Raw genomic sequence first — 26,640 nt, forward strand, 5'->3', positions numbered from 1 at the left:
ACCCACACCCACAGAATTGTATGTCATCACTGTTGGGTATCTTAGACCTTAGACCACTCAGCCACACCGCCTTAATTTCTCCTTGTAACCCCACAAGACTTTATTATTTTTTAAGCATCAGTGTTTGTTTACGTTGAGTCGCATAATCAAACCGCTTTGCTCTTGGGTTTTCTTTTGTTTACCCTCAGGCCTTCCATCAGGGATCACTCTCTTTTTGTCTGAAGTGTGTCCTTCAGAATTTCTTTTAGTTCGGCTGTGAGCAGACTCCTAGTTTTTTAGAGGAGGTCTGAGCTTACCTTTAATTTGTCCTCCTTCCCAAAGTCTGTTTTTACGTGATGACAGTTCTTTTCTCTCAGCGTTTTGAAGATCGCACTCCACCGTCTTCTGGCTTCCATTGTTGCTCTCGAGAAGTCAGCTGTAAGTCTCCCTAAGCTCTTTGAAGGTAATGTGACGTTCTCTCTCTGGCTGCCTTTCTTTTCTTTTTTTCCTTTTTGGCCACACCCATGGCATGTGGAAGTTCCTGGGCCAGGGATTAAGCCTGCACCAGTAACTCAAGCCGCAGCAGTGGTAATACCAGATCCTTAACCTGCTAAGCCACAAGGGAGCTCTTCTCTCGCTGCTTTCAAACTCTCCTCTTTGTCTTTTGGTTTTTGTTATTGTGTGTATGGGTGTGGATTTTTTGGTGGTTTTCTGTTTGGGGTTTATTTGGCTTTCCCTGGCTTCGGTTGGTGTTCTCAGCCCTTAACCCTTCAGATGCTTCCTCTGGCCAGTTTTTTTCTGCTTTTGGAAGTTTGATTAGACGCACTTCTTGCTTTGTCTTCTTTCTCTTATTTTCTCCATATATTCTATCTCCTTGGCTCTCTGTGCCACATTCTAGATAATTTTTCAGACCTGTGCTCCAGCCACTAATTCTGTTTTTACAGTTCTCGCTTCAGCTGTGTCTTTTCTTCTCTTAAATTTTATAATTCCCTTATTGCCTTTTTGGTTTTAGGAGGTCACTTTGATTTTTTAAAGGTTGTCCCAGTGTTTCTAATACTCAGGTTATGGCCTCCATGAGGTACGCCCAGCATCTGAAGTCTTTGTGGATTTGATCTTCCCGCTTCTTGATGGTGCCTTGTGTCTGTGGGCAGTAGTTTTATGGCGAGGATCTTGGAAACCTTGAATCAGGAACCATTCCTGCAGAGGGTCCGCACTCGTTTTTGTCGGGCACCAGGAGGTCCTGTCGTGTGAGACACTGCTCGAATCCAGGCGTGTGTGTTCTGAGCTTGAGGTCTTTGAGAGTGCTCAGATGGTGTGATGTGGGGTTGCAGGTCCCAATAACGACCAGCTCTGTGGTTACAACTTCTTAGGGCCTGTACCCCTCCGTTTTACACACACACACACACTCACACACTCACATTCACACTCACATTCACACTCACACATTCACTCAGAGCACCTCGCTACCAAGGCAGCTTGTCTTCCAGGCTGCTGAGGGAGGCAGGGGGCAGGTGTATGCCCACCGTGAGGAGGTCTCTGGAGACCTCTTACCTTGGGCAGGTGCAGGGCCTTGGCCCGGCCACCACCATCCTCATGCCCACTGGGCCTTGTAAACCACAGACACCGAAGCCCAAGTTCTGAGCGTCAGCAGATAGATACCCCAGTCAGAAGTGGTCTTCGGTTCTGTTTAGTTCTCTAAGCTCTAGATGTTGTCCGGGTGATTCTCTTGCTATCTTAACTGCTCTTTTTATTTTTTATTTATTTATTTATTTATTTTTTGGCCTCACCCATGGCACGTGGAAGTTCCCTGGCCAGGGCTCAAACCTGCACCACAGTAGCAACCCATGCTGCTGCAGTGCCATGCCAGATCCTCAACCTACTGCACCATATGAGAACGCTTCAACTGCTCTTGGATGCGTTTAAAAATACGCCTTTTCTGCCGCATTTGTATTTTTCCTGTTCTCAGCAGGGTGATTGACCTGGAGACTTAGCCTGTGTTCCCAGAGCCAGAGCCTCCCCCTTGTTTCTGACAGGTTGAGACGTCTCTGCCAGCAGGGCCGGCAGTGGTGCCCGCTTTGGCCAGAGGCAGGGGCCACACTGCTTGGTGCCAGGGGCGAGTGAGGGGGACCTCCCTCAGCGAGTGTGGTGGAAGAGGGGCTGAGCCTCGGGACATCTTTCCTCCCAGAAGAGAGAGGCTCCGTGGTCCTCAGGGAGGCACAAGCCAGTGCGAGGTGAAGAACCGGAGAGACGGGGATAGAGGCAGTGACTGCTGGCGCTTGTCCTGGGGGGGTGCCGTGGGGGGAGACTGGACAGGAAAGCAGAGGGGACAGAGAGCGCCAGGGCAGGGCGGGACTGTGCCTCGGAGCCCCGCCTCGGAGCCTCTGCTCCACGTGAGCAGATGAGAAAGGGATGCCGAAGGGAGGTTGTGAACGTGGGGGAGGGGGTGTGAACCCCGAGCTTCATGTTCTCTGCAGAATGGGGGTGCTGCTGGAGAGGGTTTGGTGTTGAAGCAGACCTGCCTGGGCACAGACGGGACTTGGAGGAACTGAGAAATCTGCCCGGGGCCAGCCCCGGCTTGTGCTGATAACCCTCCCCGTGCTGCTGGTCGCGGGCCCCTCTGGTCCTCAGCATTTCCCGCGAGCTCCTCATTTTCCTCAGCTCAGCTGTAGGCGCCCTCACGTCCCTGGCAGTGTCTTAAAGGTCTTTGCCTCCGCAGGGGCCCTCTGCCCCTCCCAGTTCTTCTGGAGTGGGATTGGAGATCTGGGTCCTTTTACTGTGTCCTTGGATGGAATTGCCCTCTCCGCTTAGACACTGAATAGGTTGATTTTCGCACCGATGTGTGAAAGCAGCCTAAGAGAGTTTAGCTGGCACGTTACATTGCACTCTGGCGAGGTCGGGTGATAAACTCACTTACTGGAATCCAGCCTGTTACTCACACAAGCTTTCCGGTGGGTGTCGACCTTAGTCACGGAAACTCAACCTCAAACCTGCCTGGACGCCCGCGTTGCGAGGGAGCTTTTATAACGTATATGTTTTTTTTATTATATTCTTTGAAGTTTAACATCCACATACATTTTTTTCAATAAATCCCTGAGTTCTTTCGAGACAAGGACCAATTTAGGCTACTGTGGGTCATCTGTATTTTTTCTTTTTCCTTTTTTGTCTTTTTAGGGCCCCACCTGTGGGTATGGAGGTTCCCAGGCTAGGGGTCAAATCGGAACCGTAGCTGCTGTCCACACCACAGCCACAGCAACGCCAGATCCGAGCCACATCTGTGACCTACACCGTAGCTCACAGCAACACTGGATCCTTAACCCACTGAGCGAGGCCAGGGGTCAAACCTGCGTCCTCATGGATGCCAGTCAGATTCATTTCCGCTGAGCCACGACAGGAACTCCACAAGGGAGCTTCTGAAAGATGCAGCCTCCTAAGCTGCGCCCACGTCTCCCATCGAAGAGTCCTCGGGGGTGGGTCCGAAGGCCAGGGTCCAGATGACACAGATAATCAGCCAGGTTTGGGAGCCATTGCCGAGAAGAGACTGGGCCACACGGTGGGACGGAACACAGCGACCACGCAGAGCAGGTGCAGAGGAGGCCTCCCTGACCTTAGCGGGGGCAGTGCTGGGCCTGCGGGCAGTGGGACAAGGACCGAGAAGGGCCTGCGAGCCCCAGCTACTCAAAGGAATAACTACAGCAGGGAAAGTCTGGGGCTGACAGGGAAGACGCGTGTGTGTGTGTGTGGGTGTGTGGGTGTGTGTGTGGGTGTGTGTGTGTGTGTGGAGATTTCCAGTGTTTATTACTGTTGTGAATGGGATTTTTTCCCCACCCCAGGGCTCAGAACTCAGTTCAGAACTCCGGCCATTGGTCTCGCATGGAGCCCTGCTGCTGTGTGTGTGTGTGTGTGTGTGTGTGTGTGTGTGACAATTTCCAGTGCTCATTCCTGTTGTGAATGGGCGCAGAGCTCCGGCCCTTGGTCTCGCATGGAGCCCTGCTGTGTGTGTGTGTGTGTGTGTGTGTGTGTGTGTGTGACGATTTCCAGTGCTCATTCCTGTTGTGAATGGGCGCGGAGCTCCGGCCCTTGGTCTCGCATGGAGCCCTGCTGCTGTGTGTGTGTGTGTGTGTGTGTGTGTGTGTGTGTGTGTGTGTGTGACAATTTCCAGTGCTCATTCCTGTTGTGAATGGGCGCAGAGCTCCGGCCCTTGGTCTCGCATGGAGCCCTGCTGTGTGTGTGTGTGTGACAATTTCCAGTGCTCATTCCTGTTGTGAATGGGCGCGGAGCTCCAGCCCTTGGTCTCGCATGGAGCCCTGCTGCTGTGTGTGTGTGTGTGTGTGTGTGACAATTTCCAGTGCTCATTCCTGTTGTGAATGGGCGCGGAGCTCCGGCCCTTGGTCTCGCATGGAGCCCTGCTGCTGCTGCTGCTGCTCTTTAGCGAGGCCATCGTCATGATCTTGCAGATAATCTCGAGGTTTAAAGTTGACAGTCGGTAGCGCCTCCTTGTAGTGACACCTGTTACCTCCTTCTCAGGAGTTTTTGCAAAAGGGCCAAGACGCCTAAAGGAATGCTCCATCAGTAAACACAGGGAGGTATCCTTGTGGTCGTCATTTGAATGGAAATGCTTGTTTTTGTCTTTTTCTAGGGCCGCACCGTGGCATATGGAGGTTTCCAGGCTAGGGGTCTCGTTGGAGCTGTAGCCGTCGGCCTACACCACCGCTCACGGCAACACCGGATCCTGACCCCGATCCCCCTGAGCGGGCCAGGGATCGAACCCGCCACCTCACGGTTCCCAGTCGGGTCTGTTAACCACTGCGCCATGACGGGGACTCCCGAAATGCTTGCTTTTAAAATCGTGTTAAAGAGCTGTCTTGAGCAGCCTTTTCTGTAGACCCCTTGTGCTATTCACACCGCGAGCGACCGTACACAGGGAAGCGCGGGTGTTCTGGATCCGGCCTCGGAGGGAGCGAGAAGTAGCTGTTTCCTTCTTCCCGCAGGTCCCTGGGTGTGACGCTGTGGGAGCTGTTTGAGAATGCGGCTCAGCCTTACTCCAGCCTTTCCGACGCGGATGTCCTCAACCAGGTCATTCGAGAGAGAGACACGAAGCTGCCCAAGCCCCAGCTGGAGCAGCCCTACTCGGACAGATGGTGGGTAGCGCCGTGTCGCCTTTTCTTCGGAAGCTGGGGAACTCCTGTCTCCCTCCACGGGTGTTGGCCAGGTGCTCCCTGTTTTCAAATAGCAAGTGTTGCAGAACGTCGTCATCGCGTGCCTGTTATTCACGACCGATTTTGGAATGAACACCCCCTTTTTTAAAATGTCATGCTGGTTTTGAACGTGTGTAGAACGAGCAGAAACGTATGTACTATGTGCAGTAAGAAAAGTGACACTAAGTCTGAACTAAAGGAAAAGTCAGTTCTAAGGGAGCTTCCTGTTGTGGATGTTTTTTTTTTTCCCCAGGGCCACACCCGCAGCATATGGAAGTTCCTAATCAGAGCTGCAGCCGCCGGCCTACACCACCGCTCACGCTCACGGCAGGGCCGGATCCTTAACCCGCTGAGCGAGGCCAGGGATCGAACCCGCAACCTCACGGTTCCTAGTCGGACTCCTTTCCGCTGCGCCGCAACGGGAACTCCTGAGGAGAGCATTTTAGAGCTGCTTCTACATTCGGTGGCTCAGTCCTGAGAGAACTCCAGGCGAGCGGGTGACAAGCCCGCCGAGTTGCAGTGGTACCTGCGGACACAGAAAGTGCCAGACTGTCTTTCTCCACCTGCCCTTTCTCCTGATCTCCCTGTGAACCGGACTCCTTCCGGTGGTCAGTGCCGAGGAAAGCGTCAGGGCTTCCGGGTGCTGAGGCGGCCTGGGGTCCGCGTGAGCTCCCACCTGAAGACAGTCTGTGGTCCGTGCATTCACCCCCTCTCTCTGTCGCTCAGGTATGAAGTCCTGCAGTTCTGCTGGCTGTCCCCAGACCAGAGGCCGGCAGCCGAGGACGTGCACAGACTGCTCACCTACCTGCGGATGCAAAGCCAGCGGGACTCGGAGGTGGACTTTGAGCAGCAGTGGAACGCGCTCAAGCCCAATGCCAGCAGCAGAGACGCCGCGAACGCCGCCGCCTTCCCCATCCTCGACCACTTCGCGCGGGACCGGCTGGGCCGGGAGGTGGACGAGGTGCTCACCGTGACCCAAACCAGCCGGGGCCTGAGCTTCGAGTGCGTCTGGGAGGCGGCCAAGCACGGCCACTTCGCCGAGCGCGACCGCGGCCCCCCAGACGAAGCCCTGTCCTACGCGAGCGTATTCTTCCCCACCCAAGTTCTTGAGAGTTCGCTCTCAGAGCCCGGGCCCGGGGAGCAAGATGCCAGCGGCCAGGACGTCCCCCCGCGGGCCCCCGGCGTGGTGCCCGTTTTTGATGCCCACAACCTCTCTGTCGGAAGCGACTATTACATCCAACTCGAGGAAAAAAGCGGTGGCAACTTGGAGCTCGATTTCCCGCCTGCGCTGCTCACAACCGAAGTGGATAATCCAGGAAGAAGCGGGGACGAGGCACCGCAGTGTCTGACCCGCAGGAACCTTGAGTTGGAGGAGTCCAGCACAGACGAGGATTTCTTCCACCACAGTCCGGACCCCCGGGGCGCCAGCGTCCCCAAGGATGTGCCTGTCACCAAGGGCCCCGAGAGCCCTTTCAACAGGCTGTTCAGCGATCACGGCAAATCGGAGGCCTTGCCCAGTCACCAAAAAATACTTGACTTGCTGGAGCTCAACGGCGTTCAGGCTGACTTCAAGCCGGGCCCCTTAAGCTCAAGTTTGGATGACCCCAAAGAGTCAGTGATGCCACGGCCCTTGGAGAAAGAAAAGCCCCACAGGCTTGTGGACTGCGAGCCTCTTTGCGCATCAGAAAGCCTCCTGCACCAGGATCGTCCGGATTGGCTGGATGTTGAAGAGTTGTCGGAAAACTTTCTATTTCTTCAGGAGAAGAACTTACTGAAAGACTCCTCGTCCAGCAAAGGGCTTGTGAACGCTCTTCAGACAGAACTTGGAAATGCCGGTTCCCCTGAAACTCTGTTAGGAGCTCCGAGTAGAAACTCGCTGGATGCTGAGCTTAAGGTGGCTGACAACAGACCAGGCTCTTCTTTGTCGCAGGGGAACGTCAGCTCGCGGGGCAGAGACCCAGGCGCGACTCCCGGGGGCAGCCCTGGGGACGCGGCACCGCCACCCTCCCCGCAGGCACCTCCTACCTCGCTCGAAACACAGGGGACGCCTCCAGCTGTGTCCCCGAAGCAGGGCGGAGCCCAGCCCCCGTGTTTGGGGGTCCTTGCAGACGGTCTCTGCCGACAGGCACACCCGGAGGCTGCGCCTGCCCTGGGGGACGTCCCCTCCACCGGCGACGGGTCCCGAGACCCCGCTCCCCAGAGCGAGGCCCTGCGACCAACCCAGAGCCACTCAGTTCTTGTCCGGGACACGTCTGCCGGCGAGGTGAGTATGGGCAGCGGCCTTCCAGAATCGAGGCAGAGCTTACAGAGTCAACTGCCCTCACAGGAGCACCGCCGCCGAGGTCTGCCCGAGAGAGACGTGGCCGCTGAGACTCCAAACCAGCCGGATGGTAAGGATGCCCCCGCAGAAGAGGGGGGCCTGGTGTCCGCCCTCTCCTCGGACTCTGCCAGTCAGGACAGCCTCTTAGAGGACAGCTTGTCGACGCCCATCCCAACCTCAGAGCAGTCGGTGGAGACCCCAGACTCTCTGGACTCGGTGGACGTCCACGAGGTTTTGCTGGGCTCCTTAGGCCCTCACACGCCGCAGAAACTCCTGCCCCCCGATAAGCCCGCGGACAGTGGCTACGAGACGGAGAACCTGGAGTCCCCCGAGTGGACGCTGCACCCGGCCCCCGACGGTGCTGCCGCCCCTGACGCGGCCTCGCTGGGGGACGGCGTTCACGGCGGGTTGGCTCCCAACCCTGTCATTGTCGTCTCAGACATAGCTGATGGGCACCGAGGCACAGAAATGACCTCGAAGACTGGCGTACCCGGCTCCCAGGGCTCGTACCGTGACTCCGCCTACTTCTCAGACAACGACTCTGAGCCCGATAAGAGGTCCGAGGGGGTGCCGGGAGCCTCGGTGTCTGCCTCGGGCGAGGACCAGCGCCCCGCTGAGCCCGGCGTCCCCGGGCAGCGTCCCGGTGCCGAGGGCTGTGGCCCGGACACCGGCAGCAGCCCGCCGGACCGAAGCCGTCCCCCCTCTCTGCACACCTCCAGTCACCCGGAGTCAAGGGGACCGTCGGAACCGGCGACAGCCGCCGTGTCCAAGGAGCCCAAGGAGCCGCCCTCTCCCGACGACGACGACGACGACGACGAGGCTGGCAGCCCCTCGAGCCTGCTCAACTCGGAGCTGAGCAGCGGGGATGACCTGGAGGCCCAGGAGGAGCCCCCCTGCGCGCTGGCTTCCACCGGCACCAACACCAACGAGCTGCTGGCGTTCGCACACCCGCCCCTCCGCTCCGGCGGCCCGGCGGCCCCGGCGGTGGAGCAGCCCTTGGGCGGCCACGGCGAGGGCCCCAAGCTGAAGGAGCCGGACGTGGAAGGCAAGTACCTGGGGAAGCTCGGCGTGTCGGGGATGCTCGACCTGGCGGAGGATGGGATTGACGCGGACGAGGAAGACGAGAACAGCGACGACTCGGACGAGGACCTGCGGGCCTTCAACCTGCACAGCCTCAGCTCCGAGTCGGAGGACGAGACGGAGCACCCGGTGCCCGTGATCCTCAGCAGCGAGGACGGGCAGCACCTGCGGAGCCTCTTGAAACCCTGCGCGGCCGCTGCCGCGGACCAGCTGCCCAACGACTGGAAGAAAGAAAAGAAGGCGGTGACGTTTTTTGATGACGTCACCGTCTACCTGTTTGACCAGGTATCTGTTGCCCCCACATGGTCATGTTAGAGAATTCCAGAACACGGGGGGCGGGGGGGAGGTGAGAGCGAGTGCACTCCCTTTGGCTGGTTCCCATCCGAGGTCTCCGATTGTCTTATGATGACTCAGGAAAAGGGAGTTGGGGTTCGTTACGGTGACAGTTCCAAAAACACGCAGAAACGTGGTTTGCCCGGGGACCCCCCGTTCAGGGAAGGGAGGCGATCTGCAGGCTCCTCCTGGGCGCTCGGGCAGGGGTCTCCGGAGACTGGTTACCCTGGGCGCTCGGGCAGGGGTCTCCGGAGACTGGTTACCCTGGGCGCTCGGGCAGGGGTCTCCGGAGACTGGTTACCCTCTCCAGACCAGGGCTTTAGAGTCTGACAGTCGGCAGCACTGCCCAGTGCGCAGGTGCGTGCTGGAACCGTCTGTGGCTCGCCCATAGCCCTGGAGACGCTGACCAGTGGCAGTGCCTGTGGAGCAGGGACAGGGACCCGGCACAGGACGGGCCCTCCTGGCAGGGAGCGAGCCCCGCCGCCCGTCTCTGCTCAGTGGGCTCAGACGGGGGCTTCTTTAAAAATGAGGTAGCCTGCCGTTCAGACTTGTTTTTAAATGTTCTCTGTTGAGTCGTCTTCGTGGCTCTTGAACATGCTTCTCCCGTCAGCTGGGCTGTCAGTGGGGCTCCGGTTCCAGAAGGTGGGGTCCCGGGGTTCTCCTTAGGTGTGCTTTCCCTCCTCCGTATTTAGTGCCCGGAGCCAAAACGTGACCTCTCGGCCTCTTGTCCAGCCTCCGTCCATTGACTTGCCTTTGCAGCTTTGTCAAAAATTGAATGACTGCCTTCTTATGGATCTGCTTCTGGACTTTCTTTTCTCTTCCATTGGTCTGTGGATTTACCCCTTCGCCAGTACCTCTCGCCTGGTCTTCCTAAGAAGCTTTGTATGAAGTCTTCACGTTGGGAGGGTGATTCCTCTCGTCTGTCTTCCTTTTCACAATTGTTCTGGCTCTTGCAGTTCCTCCAGTTTTCCGTGTAGATTTTAGAATCAGCTTGTCTGTATTCACAAAAATACCCGCTGGGTCTCGATGGGAATTGCGTAGATCTCGATCTTTTGGGGGAGACTTGACGTCTCTACTCTCTTGAGCCTTTCAGTTCATGAACTCGGTATGTCTCTGCATTTATTTAGTTCTTTGTGTTTTGTGGTTTTCAGCATACAGATGCTCTGTGTGTTTTATTAGATTTATGCCTGAGTGTTTCATCTCTTAAGGAAATATTATAAAACATAATTTTAAAATGTTGGTTTCCGTCTGCTCCTGGCTTGTACATAGAAATGTAATTGATTTTTATGTGTTGACTTTGTATCCTGCCCTACTGACGTATTAGTTCGAGGCATTCTCTCTTGTTTCGTTTTGTTTTCACACTCCTTGTGATTTTCTACACAGTCAATCTTGTTGTCTGCCCTAGGGGCAGGTTTCTCTATTCTTTTCCAAACTGTATCTCATTTCTTTTTCATATTACACTGGCTGGGACTTTCAGCCCAGTGTTGAATAGTCGAGGGATGAGTATAGACCTCCTGGCTTTGGACTCGACCTCAGGAGAAGAGCACTCAGTCTTTAACCATTGATTATGATGTAGGATTTTTGTGGATGCATTTTATCAAATTAAGAAGATCCTCTTTGGAGTTCCCGTCATGACTCGGTGGTTAACAAATCCGACTAGGAGCCATGAGGTTTCGGGTTTGACCCCTGGCCTCGCTCCACGGGTAGAGGATCTGGCGTTGCCGTGAGCTGTGGTGTAGGTTGCAGACATGGCTTGGATCCTGCGTTGCTATGATGGCTCTGGCTCAGGCTGGCAGCTACCGTTCCAATTAGACCCCTAGCCTGGGAACCTCCTTGTGCCGCAGGTGCGGCCCTAGAAAAGACAAAACAACAGCAACAGTAACAAAGGGAATCCTCTTCTGTCCTTGGTTTGAGATAGTTTTTATCCTGAATGGACACTGAGTTTTCTCCAGTGCATTTTCCCCACGACTTGGCGGGAACTCCGAGGTTCATCTTCTGTTGGGATGTGTACGTTCGGTTACCTCGACTGTGGTTTTCAATACTGAATCAGCCTTCCCTCCATGGAAAATAAAGCCCACTTGGTTGTAAGGTTTTATTCTCGCATGTTGCAAGATTTGACGTGCAGATACGTTATTGAGGGTTGTGTTGTCTGTTTCATGCAGCGCATTGATCTGTAACGTGGCAGCAGGTTTGCTTATTTGGCTGATTTTGCGTTGGCGCCGCTGTCTTTGGTTTTGGTATCAAGGTAATGGTCTCATAAGGTGGGAAGTTACACTGATCCTTGAACATCGTGGCTTTGAATGACACAGGCCCACTTATGTGTGGATTTTCTTTCCACGAAATTCCTACTATGTACCACCCGCTCCAAGGTTGGTTGTATTGTGGATGCAGAAGCACAGATACGCAGGGCCAACTTTTTTTTTTTTTTTTTTTTTTTGTCTTTTTGCCTTTTCTAGGGATGCTTCCACCGGCCTACGCCGGAGCCACAGCAACGCGGGATCCGAGCCGCGTCTGCAACCCACACCACAGCTCACGGCAACGCCAGACCCTTAACCCACTGAGCAAAGCCAGGGATCGAACCTGCAACCTCATGGTTCCTAGTCAGATTTATTAACCACTGCGCCACGACGGGAACTCCACGCAGGGCCAACTTTTAAAGTTAAAAGTGGTGATACAACCGCGCAGGGGTCAGTGCCCCAAACCCTGCGACATTCAGGGGTCAACTCTATTTCCTCCTCTTCCAGGAAGAGATTGTGTAGATTTATGTATTTTTTTTAATTTGTTTTTATTTTAAATGATTTTATTTTTTCGATTATACTGGTTTACAGTGCTCTGTCAGTGTTCTGCTGTATAGCAAGGTGACCCAGTCACACATACATGTACACATGTTCTTTTTCTCGCATTCTCATGCTCCATCAGAAATGACTAGACGTGGTTCCCAGTGCTTTACAGCAGGATCTCATTGCTTGTCCATTCCAAAGGCAGTAGTTTGCATCTATTAACCCCAAATTCCCAGTCCATCCCCCTTGGCAACCACAAGTCTGTTCTCCAAGTCCATGATTTTCTTTTCTGTGGAAAGGCTCCTTCGTGCGGTATACTAGATTCCAGATATAAGTGATATCATACAGTATTTGTCTTTCTCTTTCGAACTTACTTTACTTAGTATGAGAGTCTCTAGTTCCATCCATGTTGCTGCAAATGGCATTATTTTGTTCTTTTTTGTGGCTGAGTAGTATTCCATTGTGTATATATACCACATCTTCTTAATCCATTCATCTGTCGATGGACATTTAGGTTGTTTCCAGTTCCTGGCTATTGTGAATAGTTCTGCAATGAACATATGGGTGCATGTGTCTCTTTTAAGTAGAGTTTTGTCCGGATAGATGCCCAAGAGTGGGATTGATGGGTCATACGGTAGTTCTATATTTAGTTTTCTGAGGTAGAGATTGTGTAGATTTATTATTGATCTTTTCAAAGAACTGCTTTTGGTGTAATGGAATTTTTTTTCTTTTCTCTTTAATTTTGTTGATTTCTGCTTTATCTTTTGATTATTTTCTTGTTTGTGCTTGCTTTGGATTTCTTTTGCTCTTCCTTTTCTAGAGTCTTAAGGTAGAAACTTAGAACTTGAGACCTTCCTTCTTTCTAATATTACTGTTTAATGAGAAGTTTCCCTTTCCTTCCTTCTTTCTAATACTAGTATTTAATAAGACGTTTCCCTTTATGGACTACTTACCTCCATCCCACAAATTTTAATGTTGTCTTTTCAATTCAGCTCAACGTATTTTCTGGCTTTGCTTGAGACTTTCTCTTTGACTCATGGATTACTTATTAAAAACCTTGTCTCATTTCCAAGGGCTGGAGGTTTTCTTACGCTTTTCTGTTACTGATCTCTGGTCTGATTCCATCACGGTTAGAGAACACACTCTGTAGGGTTTCAATTCCTTTAAATGTGTTGTTTTGTTTCAGAGCCGGAACATCGTCCGTCTTGGTGAGTGTTCCTTACACACCTGAAAGAAGGCGTGTTTTGCTTCTGGGGGGTGGGGGTTGTCAGATGCAGTTGGTTGGTAATGTTCGTTTTTTTCTCCATCGTTGTGGATTTTTCTCCTTGGCTTATTGATCACTGAGAGAGAAATGTTGACGTCTCCGACTATAATTATGTACTTGTGTGTTTCCCTTTTTCATTTCTGTCAGTTTTTGCCTCGTCTGGTTTATGGCTCTGTTGTTAGTTGCACACACATTTAAGATTGTATCTTCTTGGTGAGTTGACCCTTTGTCATTATCTCATGTCCTTCTTCGTTTCTTTGTCTGATGCTCATAAAGCTACTGCAGCTTTTTTTGATTAGTATTCTCATGCTCTCTCTTTTTGCATCCTTGTAACCTGTCTACCTCCCTGTACTTGACAGTAGTTTCTTGTGGCTACGATGTAGTTAGGTGAGTTTAAAAATCTCTTCTGGAGTTCCTGCTGTGTCTCTGGTGCACTGGACTGAGGTTTGATTCCCCAGCCCTGCACAGTGGGTGAAGGATCCAGCATTGCCGTAGCTGCTGCACAGATTGCAACCGCAGCTCGGCTCTCATCTCTGGCCTGGGAGCTCCATGTGCTGTGCAGCACGGCGGGCAAAAAAGAAAAAAAAAATGCATTCTGAAATTCTCTTTTAATTGTTTTTTTTTGTTGTTGTTGTTGTTGTTTTTAGGCCACTTAGAATTTAACAAGATGATTCATGTTTGAATTTAGGTGAACAAATTTTTGCTGTTTCTGTTTGTTCCTCTGGTTATCTCTTCCTCTTTTTGCTTTCTCTTGGTTAATGAGAACGCTTTTTAGTATTATCTTTTGTCCGTTGTATATTTTACTGTATTATCTTCTTAGTGTAGTATTTGGAGTGGTTCTTGGGGTTCCAGTGTATGAACTTAACTCTTCACAGCCTACTTAGAATCAGTGTTGTACCATTTCAAGTGGGATTTAGGGACCACACCTCCCCTTGCTGCCTTCAGCTTGATGGATCACAGAACCTTGTCAGACAGTGCCCCCTGTTTTACTTCCAGCCGTCCCTCCCTTTTTTGGCTCTGCTCGCAGCATGCACATGTTCCTGTGGCAGGGATCAAACCCAAGCCGCTGCACTGACAATGCCAGCTCTTTAACCCACTGAGCCACCAGGGAGCTCTTCATCCTGAGAGTTTTAAAATTTCAGTGGTTGTGTTTTTCTGTTCTGAAATTTGCATTTCATTATTCCTTTTATAATTTTTTTTTTTTTTTTTTTTTTTGGCTGCACCTGTGGCATGTGCAGGTTCCAGGCCAGGGTTCGAATCTCTGCCACAGCAGTGACAATGCCAGGTCTTTAACCCACTGACTGAGCCACCAGGGAACTCCTATCATCTATTCTTTTGCTGAGACTTTTCCATGCATTTCAAGTGTGCGTTCCTTTACTTGTAGGAATGTTTTATAGTAGTCTTTTTCAGGAAATTCCAGTATCTAAGGACTCTTAGCACTGGCATCTGTAATTATCTTTTCTCCTGTGAATTATACCATCCTATGTCTTGTTTAGATTCTGTGGACAACGTTGGTATTTTTATCTCAGGAAGGCATTGACCTGGTTGGGTTCAGGGCGCAAGTTGCACCCCTTCTGGAGATCGGGGTCCCCTGTCAAAGCCTTTGCTGTGCTATTTGACCCCATCTCTTGCGAGACTGGGCCCTGGCAGTGGTCTTCCCTGCCGCTCACTTCTCAAAGCCTGGCTGTGCCCTTTGGGGTCAGATCCCCCCTGAGCCGCTGAGGGTAAGCCAGGGTCACAGCAGCCTGATGGCATCCCTTTCTGGGCTCCCCACTCCCATGGAGTCGACGTCGTGGGCCTTCTCTTTTTGGTCCTCCGGCCAGAAAGCTGGGATTCGGCTTACCCCATTCTGAGGCCAGCTGCACGGCGGGAGGACCGAGGGAAGAAGCAGCCTGGCGGCATCGCAGCTCCTCCAGGCCGAGAGGAAGCTCACCGCCCTGGGTTACAGGCCCGGCCGCCCCTGTTGCTGCCACCTAGGAGTGCACGAGAAGGGAGGGGAAAGAAGGAAAAATCTGGGCTCTTGTCTCCTCTCTCCAAGCATCCGAAGACCCCCTTCCTGCACCCAGAGCCAGAAGCACGGTGGGGGGTGGAGCAGGCTGCCTGCTGACCTCTGACTTCCCGTCCCCTCAGAGGCCCCCCTCGGCCGCTGTGCGCGTCCGCCCAGGGTTCGGAGCCACGTCCCGAGGGGGAGCTGGCCAGCGGTTGTCCCCCCCGCCGGCACCGGCCTCCCAGGACACACGTGGGCTGATGGGATCTTGCGTCGGCTTTTCAGGAGACCCCGACCAAAGAGCTGGGCCGCTGCGGAGGAGAAGCCCTGGGGCCCGAGAGGAGCAGCCCGGCGCCGTCGTCGGGCTCCCCCTGCCTGAGCCGGTGCCTGAATTCCGAAAGTTCGACTGATGAAGAAGGTACCTCATCTCACTGGGGAGTTGAAAGAGAACCTGGGAGATGATGTAACGTACGCTTGTTTGAAGGTGACGTCGCATGTCGCTTACAGGGCCCCTGGTGGCCCGGGAGCCGCTGGGCTGCCGGCGCCCGCGCTCTGTCGTGACGGGTGGATTCTCTGCTTGCAGGTGGAGGCTTCGAGTGGGACGATGACTTCTCCCCAGACCCGTTCTCGTCCAAGGCAAGTCACCTCCTCGGGTCCAAGGCTTCTCTTCAGACGTCCAAGTACTTCTCGCCGCCGCCGCCGCCCCGGAGCGCAGAGCCGAGCTGGCCCCACGCGGCGCCCTACTCCCGGTTCTCCATCTCTCCCGCCACCATCGCCAGCTTCTCTCTCACGCACCTCACAGACTCGGACATCGAGCAGGGAGGTGAGCGGGCCGGGGCCGGGGCTCCCCGACGGGCTGCTTGCGTGTCCCCCGGGGCTTTCTGCCGTTTGCCGGGAAGACGGCGCCGACCCTCCTAACGCGCGCTCTCAGCCTTGCGGGCGCCCGGGGGCCTCGTCCCCCACTCTCAGGCCTCCGTGCCTGCCTGCCTGCCCGGGGCTCTGGGGCTGGGACGTGCCCTGCGGCCGCTCCACGCGCCCCTCTCCTCTTTCCCCCTTTGCTGTTGGCCGCCCGCCCCCGTTTTGACTTCTTTGCCCAGGAGAGAAGCAGCTCTTGAGAAAGCTTAGCTCCGAGGAACATGCAGCCCTGGCGCTGGCCTTGAGCCCGAGCACACTCTGGCCCTTCCCCCGGAATGTTGATTTTGCCATTAAGTCCTGGTCTTGGGGTGGCACCAGAGGGCCCGGGCAGGAGGGGCACATTTGAAGTAGTATCTGAACATATGGACCCTTCTCCCCACAGCTAGATGGGAAGATAAGTGTTAGTGGTACACTTTCTGATGTGAAGTTTGCTCATCAAATAATAACTGTGAAACACACAGAGCTTTTGTTTGTGTCTGTGCTGTGCTTAATTGTGCCGATCAGATAGTGCCCGTTACCTAATGGCCCGTCGGGGGGGACCGTGGGGGTCAGAGCAGGTTCTCTCCTGCCCCCGAAGCAGCACATTGAGCAGCGTGTGAGCCGAGCAGATGTGTTTGCGAGAGAGCCTGACAGGTGCCGCTCTTGCCGGAAGCGGCTCGCGGCTCGGCCAGGTGGCCCATGGCCACACTTCTCGCTTCAGTTCCTTTTTCCGCAGCGAAGATCAGATGCTGTGCACACTATTTTTATCTGTGACGATCGTTTTAAAAACCCAGCTTTGCTTGCTCTCTCCTGAATAGGAAGCAGCGAAGACGGAGAGAAAGACTAGGGGATGCGGAGGCTCCTCCGGCCCAGGCTGCTCCCCGCGGCGTTCCCAGCTGACCAGCGGCGCCCCCTCGACAGCTGCCGACGCAGGGCGGGGAGGAGGACCCAGGAGGCCGAGGGACAGCGCTGCGGGGTGCCCGGCCCCGGCGTGGCGCGTCCGGCTCGCCCAGTGCAGTTTGCTGCCCTCACGCCCCGCGCCTCTGCCGTCCTGGGAGCCCCGGGCGATGCGGTGGGGGGGACTGTCGGCGCCGGCTGGGGGTGGGTCCCACGCGAGGTGTCCGTCCTCCACGTCCACACCCGTGCCTCCCACCTGCGCGCAGGGCCCCGGGGCCAGTGGTGGGAATTGGCAGCAGTGAGCCATATTTATTGTTTTTAAAGAGATCACTAATTGCTTTCTGTAATTGCACTGTGGGTAAATGTCCTGAGAGCCCCTGATACTGTACAGAATCTTAAATTATTCAAGGAAAATAAGGCAGGTCAAGCTGGTGCTATCCACTAGTTTGATTTTTTTTTTTCTTCTGTTTTATAGTTTGTTTGCTCTGCATGGTACTTGTAAAGCTTCACTATTTTGAGTGTCATGCTGTCTTTAGAGTTGTTGGAACTGTACATACGGTACTTTTTCGTAAATGATAAAGTGATTCTGAATGTTAGTGTTTTATGTTCTTATAGGAAATATTTTTGATGAGTCCCAAAAGACTGCTCTGTTTTGTTGATTGAATGAAACACATTTTTGTCTCTTCTCTGGAAGGTGGTTTCTCTGTTGCACGCGGGGCTTCTCTGGGGAGCAGAAGGGTCTTGCAGCCCCTCTGCGTGATTCTCCCACCCGCCCCCCCACCCCGACTTTTAAAAACCCTCTCGCTACAAGTGGACAGGGGGTTGAGCGCCCGGCTGCGGTTGGACCGTCCAGGTCCCCGCGGTCCTCTTCCTCTCAGAGCCGCCTCCCCGGCTCGGTTCTCAGAAATGCGGACGGCGGTGGTCTCGGGGTCCTCGTGTTGCAGCTGCTTCCTGCAGGAAGCTGGGGTTCTCCTGGGCGTAGAAGCTGCTCCACGGAGGGCTGTGGGGCCAGGGATGCTGGGGTTCATTCTCTCTGAGCACTTGAGGTGTCGAGCTCCTCGCAGCCCCTGGGGCTGAACTGTTCCCCTGAGAACAACCCTTCCAATCATGTCCCGTCCAGGTGTGACTGGTCTGTGTGACCAAGGGGACACAGTCTGTCCTCCGGCCGTGAGGAGGGACAAGGGACAGCGGCGGAGCCTCCACAGCCAGCACGTCCTCCTGGTCGGGACCTCAGGCAGCCCGGGTGGCCGGAGCCCCCGGGCCCATCTGCACTGACCCCTCCCTTCTTCGTTAAGCACCGAGTCCCCCCTTGCTCTGAAAGGACCGAGCGTGTCCAGTGCAACCTCACGACATGGGCAGGAACCGGGCGTTTGTGAGAAAGAGCCGACCTCCCTCCGCAGTCCTCGAGTCGTGCTTTGGCAGCAGCATGGCAGTGCTGCTCTGAGGAGGGTCCGCCTGGGTTCCGGGGGGGCCTCGGGTCTGGGTCCCCACAGGCCCCGCCCAGGGCTCGGCCAGTGCCAGTCGGTTTCCCCACCTCCGGCAGGCCCCTGGGGTGACCGACCGTCCAGGGCCCAGGCCGGGGCTAGAGTGGACGCAGTGTGCCGGGGCCTTTCTTATCCATTCTGGCTCACTCCCTTTTCACACGAGCAATAATTTCCAGAGCGAGCAGATTCCGAGGGGAAGGCACACCTCCCCCGCCTCCCCCGGCGTGCGTGGGCCCAGAGCACTGCCAGAGCCGGACCCCAGGGCATCGGGAGTGATTTTGCCAAAACTTCTGACTCTGAATTTCTTGCTATGAAGACGTCTGAGTTTTCTGAATTTTTACATCTACCTACCAGTCTCGGTTGAAAGAGAAGTGAGAGGCAGTTATACTAGTTTTTTCAAATTATAGGTCTAAGGCGTTCCAGTGTAATGACGAAACTCTAGCAGCTCCGTAGAGTAGTCTTCTTACACAGCCAGCCCGGGACAAGTGCGCTGATGTTTGGGGGCTGCGCTTTTTCACGACGATTAAGGAGATTTTAGCAACATCATTCCCATTTTAATTTATCTTAAGGTCTGTATCGCTTCTCATAATTAATTGCCAAAAACATTTTATACACAAAGTCTGGGGGGGGTGGTTGGAGTAGTAGGTCGTCGTGTGGTGTTGCATGGTTGGGAAGATTTTATATTTATAATAAACATGTGAATTAACATGTTCTTTTAAAATCTCAAGCAATACACAGGAAATGATGTACATTAAAATTTTCAGCCCATTTCTGAAATGTCAGCATGTGCTTCGTTGTTTGATTCAGTTTCTTTTGACTCGGTTACCAGCAGTGGAGTTTTCAACCCGTCCCTGTTCTAATACGTTACCCAGTGAGATAACATCAGTGGAATTCTCTAGATACTATGGGTGAGGTTGGTAATACCGGGTCCAAAGTGGTGTTTCCCGGCCTCCTTTGGAATCAGTCTGACTTTGGTGGAGTTTACATATCTTAAATCCCACCATAAAAATAATCTCACCTTCATTTCCTTCCTAGCTAGATGTTAATTTGCGTGATCCAATGACTGGGTCCTAAGCCAGAAAGAGAAACGTGGGCACAGTGCCCCCCACATCCTTCTGACCCTTGGGGCAGTGCATCTGGGTAAGAAGCCATTCGTCTTAAGAGTGAAAAGGCTCCAGGAAGCTACTAGCTGAACAGAAAACAGAGCATCTGTTCTGTTTTTAAATGTACGGGCGATCGTTTCTATAGAAATGGGTTTTTCTAAGAAAAGTCTTTGTATTCTGTCTTGCTGCCGTAAAACGCCTTTCAAAACCTCTTCCTTTTACTGACACTTTCCTTAGGTGTTTGTAGGGTCGATGACTTAGTGCAAGTTTGTCCTGAGGGACGGGGCCCAAGGGAGGCAGCTCCTGGTTTTACTGGACCCAGCCTGTCACCTGAAAATTCCAGAAGTGAACAGGCTGCAGACGCTGGGTTTCCGTTAGGAGGGGCTTCAAGATAGTAGCCTCAGGAGAAGTAGCCTTACCGTAAGAAGGCGTGCACACGGTAACTTCAGATTTAAATCTCCAGAAAAACACGTTCCTAAGTACTAAGGGGGTCGGCCTAAGTCTTGGCTCTCCGCAAGGAAAACCCTCTCTCCAGTATATGAACAAACTCTTACAAGACGTGTTGCCGGTATTGAATTACCAACAACCTGTTATCTGAGTGGCTGGAACATGGTTAAGGTGTTCGGGTTGGCACAGGTGTAGACAGATCTTAATAAAAGACCGCTGTGTGTACCCACCGCTTCATGCCAGCTGCAAGTGAGGCTCCCCCCCCCCCACCGCCAGGTTTCCCGATTGAGCTTTAAAACCGTTGCAAGAGGTTCACGGCAATATAACAGTTAATAAACTTTCAGTTGAAATTGTGTACATTTTTACATTGTAAGATTTTTACTGTATATTGATGCATAGTGTGATTCAATAAATTGCTTGTAATTTAAAAACTATTTAATATTCAAAATAAATATAGTTATATATTTATAAACTCTGTTGCTGCATTTCTTCTGTGTTTTTTCCCACCATGTAAGGCCAGGGGCGGGTGACCCCGGGCATTGCCCTGCCGTAGGCGCTGTAGCCTGCAGCCCTAGGTCACTCAATGCCCTGGGCTCTGGAGACGGGGTGGCTTTTTCCATGACAGATAGCCCCCCCCAACCCCACCCACGCTACTGAGAACACGAAGGTTTGTCTAATTGCTAGACAAGGTAGCGTGTGGTGTTGGCGCTGCCGTGGCGTGTTTCTGTCCTTCAAAGCCTTTGCACTTATTGCTGAATTGAAGAAGCATTTCTGAGATCCAGCTCTAAGAGGCTCATCAGCTCTTGCTGTGTCCTGAGGGGCCCCTCCTTGCTCTCCTGGTGGGAGCTGCCAAGAGCAAAGTATCTGCCTCCTTGCTCCAGAACAGGGCCCTGGCCCCAGCTCAGGTGACACCAGCTGCAGTGACCCTGTGGAGTGGATGGAGGGGACCTGTGAAACCCCATTCAGAGAGCCCAAGACAGGCAGCGAGTGAGCCCCGGCCTGCTGGACACAAGCAGGTGGGAGCCCAGCCCAGGGGCCCCCTCAGGAACTGCCTGCATTCGGGGCAGTTCCCATCAGCCCCCAAGAAGCCCTGAGCCCAGGGTGCTTTTGCCATATTTTAGTGCGGCAGCCAAAAGTGGGGACACTGAGGCAGGGGGCGATTAAGCAAAGCAGGTCGGTGGGTGGCGGCAGGGTTTGAGCCCAAGCCACCTGCCTGCTGCCCCTGGAGACCTCCAAAAACCGACCACCAGTTGTTTCCCCATGACCTGCCCACCAGGCAGCCAACCAAGTGCTCCCGGTGCCGGGCTCCTCCCACTCGCACCTGGACGTGCTGCTGCTGCTGGTGGGGGCGGGTCCCCAAGGCCCGGTGCTGCTGATCCTGCCTGAAACACAGGGTAGGGGCGCCGGGTGCCTGGCTCTTCCGGGACGTTGCCGCGCTGCCCTTTGGGGAAACTAGTATTACTGTAAAACGGCTCTTCCACGAATTCTTCTGACCCCGGCTCGGTGTCCCAAGCCTTAACCCCACGGCCAGGTACGGCGGCCAGGTGCGGTCCCGGGGCTTCACCTCGGCGCAGAGTCTGTCTCCTACTCCGCGGAACCGGCTCCGGAGCCTGAGCTCCGCCCGAGCAGGGAAGAGGCCCGGGGACCCTTCGCGGGCTGGGAGGTGGCCACAGGTCCTCTGGCCCCGCCCCGCCCCCGCCCGGCGGGCTCATTTACATGCGGCTGCCGCCCCGCCCGGGGCGCCTAAAGCGACGTGTCCTTGTCCCCCGTGGGCAGCCCCAGTGCGTGAGGCCGCAGATCCCCAGGTAACGGGGGTGGAGGTGCGGATGGGGCCGCGGGGGAGACCCCGGGCGGCACAGGGTGGCGTCTGGTGGTGGGAAACCTGGGTGAGGGGCCGGGGTCTGGAGCCCAGGCAGCAGCCACCCACATGGTGAGCCTGGGGACTGCTGCGGACTCTGGCCACTGTCCACCTCTGACCTCCGACAGCGACCTCATGCCCACAGCCGTTCTGGCACCAACGTTGTCCCTTTGTGTGCGATGTCCAGTGGGGCAGGAGAGTGAGGGTGGTGGCCGGAGCTGCTGCCTGCCCATCGGGGCAGACCTTAGGCGGCAGGGCTGCCCCGGGCTAGGATAGGGCCGCGTCTCTGGGTGGTCTCAGCAGAGTGTCAAAGGCCACCTAAGCTCAGGAGGCACTCAGGCAGAAGTGAGGGGCACGAGGCCAGAGAAGGGTCCTGGGGTCAATGTGTGTCACCTTGGGATAGAGGGGGGCCACCAGACCAGGGAAAGGTCTGAGGGATCAGTATGAGGTCAAACAGGGGCGTGGGGTGGGGGTGGGGTCAGCTCAGGGTGCCACGTGTGAATGGGAGGGACTCTGGGGTCGCTGTGCACCAAGTGACTGCCCTGGGCGTCCCCGGCCCTGACCTCAGGGTGGCCTTTGCTCTGGATTTCAGCTCCAAAGCCCCCCCCCGCCCCCATCAGAGCCGCCACCCCCAGCACAACCAGCCTGGAGCCATGAAGACCAAAAACCGGCCTCCCCGGCGCCGGGCGCCCCCGCAGGACCCAGAGGTCACCCAGGGGGAGCGGACGCCTGAAACGCTGCAGCCAGGCTCGGGACCGGAGCCGGCCAAGGCTCTGCGGGGCCGGACGGCGCGGGTGCAGACGGCGCGGGCCGAGGGCGGGCGCCGGCGGCCGGGGCCGGTGGGCCGGCGGGAGAGCAGCGTCCAGCGGCGGCTGGAGAGCAACGAGCGGGAGCGGCAGCGCATGCACAAGCTGAACAACGCCTTCCAGGCGCTGCGGGAGGTCATCCCGCACGTGCGCGCCGACAAGAAGCTCTCCAAGATCGAGACGCTCACGCTGGCCAAGAACTACATCAAGTCGCTCACCGCCACCATCCTGACCATGTCCAGCGGCCGCCTCCCGGGCCTGGACGGGCCGGGCCCCAAGCTCTACCAGCACTACCAGCAGCAGCAGGTGGCTGGCGGTGCCCTGGGAGCCTCCGAGGCCGAGCCCGAGGGCCACCTGCAGAAGTACTCCACGCAGATCCACAGCTTCCGAGAGGGCTCCTAGCACCCCAGCCCGCGGCCAGCGGAGGCCCGGCCCGCGCATCCCGGTCCTGGGCCCTCCAGGCCCCGCGCCTCTGCTTCCCTGCACCCTCAGCCGCCTCCCCGGACACGTCCCAACCCCCAGGGACAAGACCAGTGAGTGGTACAGCTCTGGGCAGCACGAGACCCAAACGTCGGCCGGGGTCCCAGGACCTGCTTTGTAACCATCTAGGCAGGAGCTGGCCGGCCTTTGTCACTCACTTCTCTTCACTCCCGGCTCCCTCCAGAGGCGAGGTCCCAGGAAAAGGTTTGCTTGGGTAAGTTCCCCACTTGCTGCTGAGGTCGGGACTCAGGGCCTGCATCGAAGCCTCCTCGTTCCGGGTAAACTGAGGCACAGAGAAAACAAGGCCCACGGCCTCGGCCTGGAGGGGAGTGTGGCTGAGCAGAGAAGGTTGGAGGAGCTGGTTCAGCACCTGTCACATAGACGCCAAGCCCTCATCTGACTCCCTCAGAGTCATTCCAAAGGGACCTCGTCCGGGCGAGGGCTGGGGTCTTGGCTCCCTCAGGGTGGGGGATCCTGAGCCCGGCCGAGGATCTGCCGCCTGGGGCTGAGGGTGCTGGGGACAGGGCCGGGCGGGTGGGAAGAGGGTCCGGCCCCCGGGGCCTCCCTCGGGGTCCCACCCAGGTTTGCTGCTGTCATTGTCGGATCTGTGGTCATGCACGTGGCGCAGGGTTGTCTGGAAAGGACGATAGGATGATCCAGGGTCCTGGCTGGACTTGGGGGCTCAGTGGGGCTCTCGGCGGGGAGGAGCCTGCGGTGGCAGGAGCTCCCCTCCCCCACCCGGTGCTGCTCCTCACAGGCAGGACCGGGCAGCTTGGCAGGTCCCCGCCGCCCCGGGCCACGCTTCCTTCTGCAGCCGTTCCTGTCCCACTGGCTGCTGGCTCCGACAGGCTTGGTGACTTTGCTCTCAACCCTGCTGGCAACTTCTCTCCCTTGTCCGCCTCCCCACGGCCAATGTGGGGAGGAAGGAGGGGACAGGGTCCCAGGCAGCCTGGGCAGGAGCCCCAGCAACAGCGGCTGCGGAGAGGGTGGGGTTGGGCTGGCAGATGAGGCAGGGTGCCCTGTGCCCTGATCTGTCCCAGAGCTCTCGGGGGCCAGGCCCCTCTGGATGCTGCGGGTAGGGGCTGAGCCCGGCTGGGAGTGGGGCTGCCACAGGCAAGGGCCGCATCCTGACCCACGGCCTTCCCCGCCCAGCCCTGGCAGTGCAGGTCCCACCACTTAACGCACCGCCGGGGCTTGGCATTAGCCCTGGCCGAATCAAGGGCAGCAGGGGGCACCCCTGGAAACAGCCATTAGGTGCCTCCGTCCCAACTTTCCAGGTCAGACACCAGCCAGACCCCGGCAGCCCCATCCCCAGGCCCTCTGGACCCTCTGGCATGGGTCAGGCGGGATCCCCAGGTGCTCCTGACCTGCCCCCAGGGGTGGCCACACAGGAAGGTCGGTGTCAGGGAGTTCCCCAGTGGGAGCCGAGGTTGAGGGCGACTCTGAGCTCCAGACAGATGGGGGTGCCCAGCAGAGAATGTATCCAGGAGGCCATGCCTGGTGACCAGGGGTCTGGGGGGTCACCGCCTTGAGGCCAGCCCTTGTGGCTCTTTCTCTCTGTCCCCCACTGGCACCTGCTTCCCAGATGGTCACCTGGACCCAGATGTCCAGTTCTTCTCTACCCGAGGCTGGAGGGCATCTGCCTGCTGTGGTCACATCACAAAGGAGCCTTAAAGGTCCCAGTACAGGTTCAGGGTGTTGTTTGGGAGGGCGGGGGACAGGTCCGGTGAGCCTGCTGCTCCATTGACCCTCGCCTTGGACTCTAAGCCCAGTCTGGACACTTCGGTCCCGCGAGAAGGCTCTGCCCGGCCCTTCAAGGCTGTGCGTGTCCTCAAGTGAGACACTCATGAACTCTGAGCCCAAGCTGCCCGCTGGCACCTGGGGCCACAGACTGGCCTGCAGACCAGACCTGCGAGCTCGGGGGAGGGATCCCCACTGCTGACAGCAGGGAAACCAGAACTGCGCCGTTGGTGTCCGGGAAAAACTACCTGGAAGGGAGCTGCCGGTGCCCCAGCTGTACTTGTGGTGAAAATGTTTCTTAAGGGACCCAAATTTGCTTTTATTTTTCCTAATGGCCTCTTCTAAATACTAATGAAACCAAGATAAAAGATTTCATGGCCTGTGCTGGAATGGGGGGGGCATTTAAATCATGATGTAGCAATAAAAAGAGGAATGTGTCCTTGACATTGGCATAAGTTTTTATTGAATAAAGCATCCAAGGAATTGAGATGGTTCCATGATGCTGAGCAGGTCGACAGTTGGGGCTCAGCCAAGAGGGGACACGGTGGCCCTGGAAAAAGGGCAGGGTGCAACCAGCAAGTGACAGTAGAACAAAGGTGGCTGCCGTAGAAGGAACCAAAAGTCCCACTCGGCGAGACCTGGCAGCAGAGTGCAAATGGGCAGGAGGGCACCGCCCCGCCTGGCCCTTCACGGGGTTCCCCTGGGCCCTGCCCCCAGACCTGCGCCCCCTGGTCCCGCCTCCAGGAGATGCAGCAAACGCAGAGGCCACCCACTCCCTCCATGCCACTGGCGAGGGGGCCCACGAGCGACCTCTTTACACTCGGCCAGCACAGCCGGCCCCTCCAGGCGGGATGGCCCGGGGAAGCTGGTGGAGTCAGCGTGTTCTGTGTCAAATCGAGAGCCGAGATGGGCGAGAAGGGACGTGGGCTCACGAGAACCGCCCCCCCCCCAAAGGGTCTGGTTGTAGGAAGCAAACACCAGACTTCACCAAACAGGCCCTTTTTCCAGATAAAAAGCAGCTGGGCGGCCGCAGGTGGGGAGTGAGGGCTTGAGATGCTTCTCCGCTTTGCTGGGCGGACAGGGATTCTGCACATGGACCTCTCCCAGCCACAGGCAGCCTCTCTGTCCTCTGTCCACTCCAGGAGGGCCTGGCCCACCCGGGGGAGGGGGTGCAGACGCCCCTCCCCAGCATTTATTTCCAACCTCACGTCTCCTTCCTTAACCTTTGCAATGAAGTCTGCGTGTCCTGCTCTCAGGACTGACCAGGCCCGAGGCAGAGCAGCCTGAGCCCCACAGCCATGGCCAGTTTTCTTTGGGGGGCAGTCCCCCCGTGCTGTCTGGGGATGCTCAGAGCCTAGAAGGCTCCTCTGGGGGCTCTGCTTCCCCAGGGGCAGTGTTCCTGGAAGGGCCAGGCTCCTGTCCCTTGAAGGTGGGAGGCGGAGGGGGAGGGGGACGGGCGCAAGAGGCCAGGGTGAAGGGAGCCCCCACCCACACCCCACGTTCCCCTCGCAGCCGGGGCCACGAGCTTCACGTTTCTGGGCTGTTTCAGTGCCTCCAAGGTGGCCGTGACCTCAGGCTGGCTTTCATACGGAGTCTGCAGTCTGGGCCTGGTGATGCCTCTGCTGGGACCCACACTTCAGCGAGTTCAGCACGAGAATGGCTCACGACGGTGACAACGGCGACGGGAACCCTCACATCAAGCTTGAGCTTTCAGGGCAGCTTGCTCAGGCGAGGGGACGCGGCCTCAGCAGCAGACCGGGCCGGGGGTCTCCTTCGGGGCTGCGGCCACACTCGACGGCCCGCTGCCCTGCTCCCCGCTCCGCTCGCCGGCCCTCTCCTGGGACGAGGTCCTGGGGGCCCTGGTGGCATTGGCCCGGACGGAGAGGTGATCCCAGCCCCCCTGCGAGGAAAGAGGGGGGTCACCCAGGGCTGCCAGGGGTCAAGGGGCAGAGACCACCCTTCCAGACGGCCGGACCCTCCCACCAGACCTGAA

General features: G+C 56.2%; 3 protein-coding genes across 4 annotated transcripts in view; 2 read left to right on the forward strand and 1 right to left on the reverse strand.

The window, feature by feature from the left end:
* Positions 1-20,240, forward strand: part of LMTK2 (lemur tyrosine kinase 2) — an 86,986-nt gene extending 66,746 nt beyond the window's left edge. For both annotated transcript variants that reach the window (XM_021086090.1, XM_013995356.2), the window contains exons 10-14: positions 4,968-5,117; positions 5,901-8,859; positions 15,224-15,356; positions 15,522-15,761; positions 16,651-20,240. In XM_021086090.1, the coding sequence (XP_020941749.1) occupies positions 4,968-5,117; positions 5,901-8,859; positions 15,224-15,356; positions 15,522-15,761; positions 16,651-16,679 (3,511 nt within the window). In that variant the 3' untranslated portion in view covers positions 16,680-20,240. The remainder of the gene's footprint in view (positions 1-4,967; positions 5,118-5,900; positions 8,860-15,223; positions 15,357-15,521; positions 15,762-16,650) is intronic.
* On the forward strand, positions 21,484-25,091 carry BHLHA15 (basic helix-loop-helix family member a15). The gene is made up of 2 exons (XM_021086092.1): positions 21,484-21,568; positions 22,214-25,091. The coding sequence occupies exon 2, from the start codon at positions 22,275-22,277 to the stop codon at positions 22,827-22,829; it is 555 nt and encodes a 184-aa protein (XP_020941751.1). The 5' UTR covers positions 21,484-21,568; positions 22,214-22,274; the 3' UTR covers positions 22,830-25,091.
* Positions 25,088-26,640, reverse strand: part of TECPR1 (tectonin beta-propeller repeat containing 1) — a 28,883-nt gene continuing 27,330 nt past the window's right edge. Inside the window, 1 exon segment of the mRNA XM_021086091.1 lies at positions 25,088-26,547. Within this exon segment, the coding sequence (XP_020941750.1) occupies positions 26,392-26,547 (156 nt within the window). The 3' untranslated portion in view covers positions 25,088-26,391.

The sequence above is a fragment of the Sus scrofa genome, chromosome 3 (assembly GCF_000003025.6).
Source record: "Sus scrofa isolate TJ Tabasco breed Duroc chromosome 3, Sscrofa11.1, whole genome shotgun sequence".
Classification (NCBI taxonomy): Eukaryota; Metazoa; Chordata; class Mammalia; order Artiodactyla; family Suidae; genus Sus; species Sus scrofa.